Below are 700 nucleotides of genomic sequence, written 5' to 3' on the forward strand. Positions count from 1 at the left end.
GGGGGGGGGGGGCCTAGCTACACACGTGCCATAAAGGTAACATGTGACAACCTGCACGTCCCTCAGCCATAGATCCCAGCCCCAAAGCTGTGGGCTGGGGGGCAGGGGAGGAGGAAGTAGCTTCCAGACCCCAGTGCACAGCCCCCTGGGGCACAGTGCACTATAAAGGTAACGTGTGACAAAGCCCATGAACCGTTCACCCATCAATCCCAGCCCTGAAGCCATGCCAGGGGGTGGGGGTCTCCAGACCCTGGTGCATGCCCCCCGGGGCACAATGCACCATAAAGGTAACTTGTGACAACGCCTGTGCAACCCCTCAGCCATTAATCCCAACCCTTGGGGGGAGGGGGCATCCAGACCCGTGTGTGGCCTCCTAGGGTGCAGCGTGCCGTAAAGGTGCCGTGTGACAGAGCCCATGCACCCCTCAGCCATCGATCCCAGCCCCGAAGCTGTGCCAGGAAGGGTCCCCAGACCCTGGTGCATACCCCGCTGAGGCACAGCGCACCATAAAGGTAACGTGTGACAACGCCAGTGCACCTCTCAGCCATCAATCCCAACCCTGAGGCTCACCTCCTTCCAGCGCAGCTGCCGCAGGCTGATCTTGAGCGCCTCCAGGGAGGTCTTGGCCTTGGAGCTGTCCACGGTGACGTGCGGGCGCCAGGCGGCCCGGCCCCGGCCCCGACCCCGGCCCCGCTTGGGC

At 64.0% G+C, this 700-nt stretch overlaps 1 protein-coding gene across 1 annotated transcript in view; it reads right to left on the minus strand.

The window, feature by feature from the left end:
• TTLL11 (tubulin tyrosine ligase like 11) overlaps positions 1–699 on the minus strand; it is a gene marked incomplete at its 5' end in the record, with an annotated part of 107,150 nt that extends 106,451 nt beyond the window's left edge. Inside the window, one exon of the mRNA XM_019510316.1 lies at positions 571–699. Within this exon, the coding sequence (XP_019365861.1) occupies positions 571–699 (129 nt within the window). The remainder of the gene's footprint in view (positions 1–570) is intronic.
• Position 700: the final 1 nt, after the last annotated feature.

This window comes from Gavialis gangeticus, unplaced genomic scaffold, assembly GCF_001723915.1.
Source record: "Gavialis gangeticus isolate Ggan-Ray unplaced genomic scaffold, GavGan_comp1, whole genome shotgun sequence".
Classification (NCBI taxonomy): domain Eukaryota; kingdom Metazoa; phylum Chordata; order Crocodylia; family Gavialidae; genus Gavialis; species Gavialis gangeticus.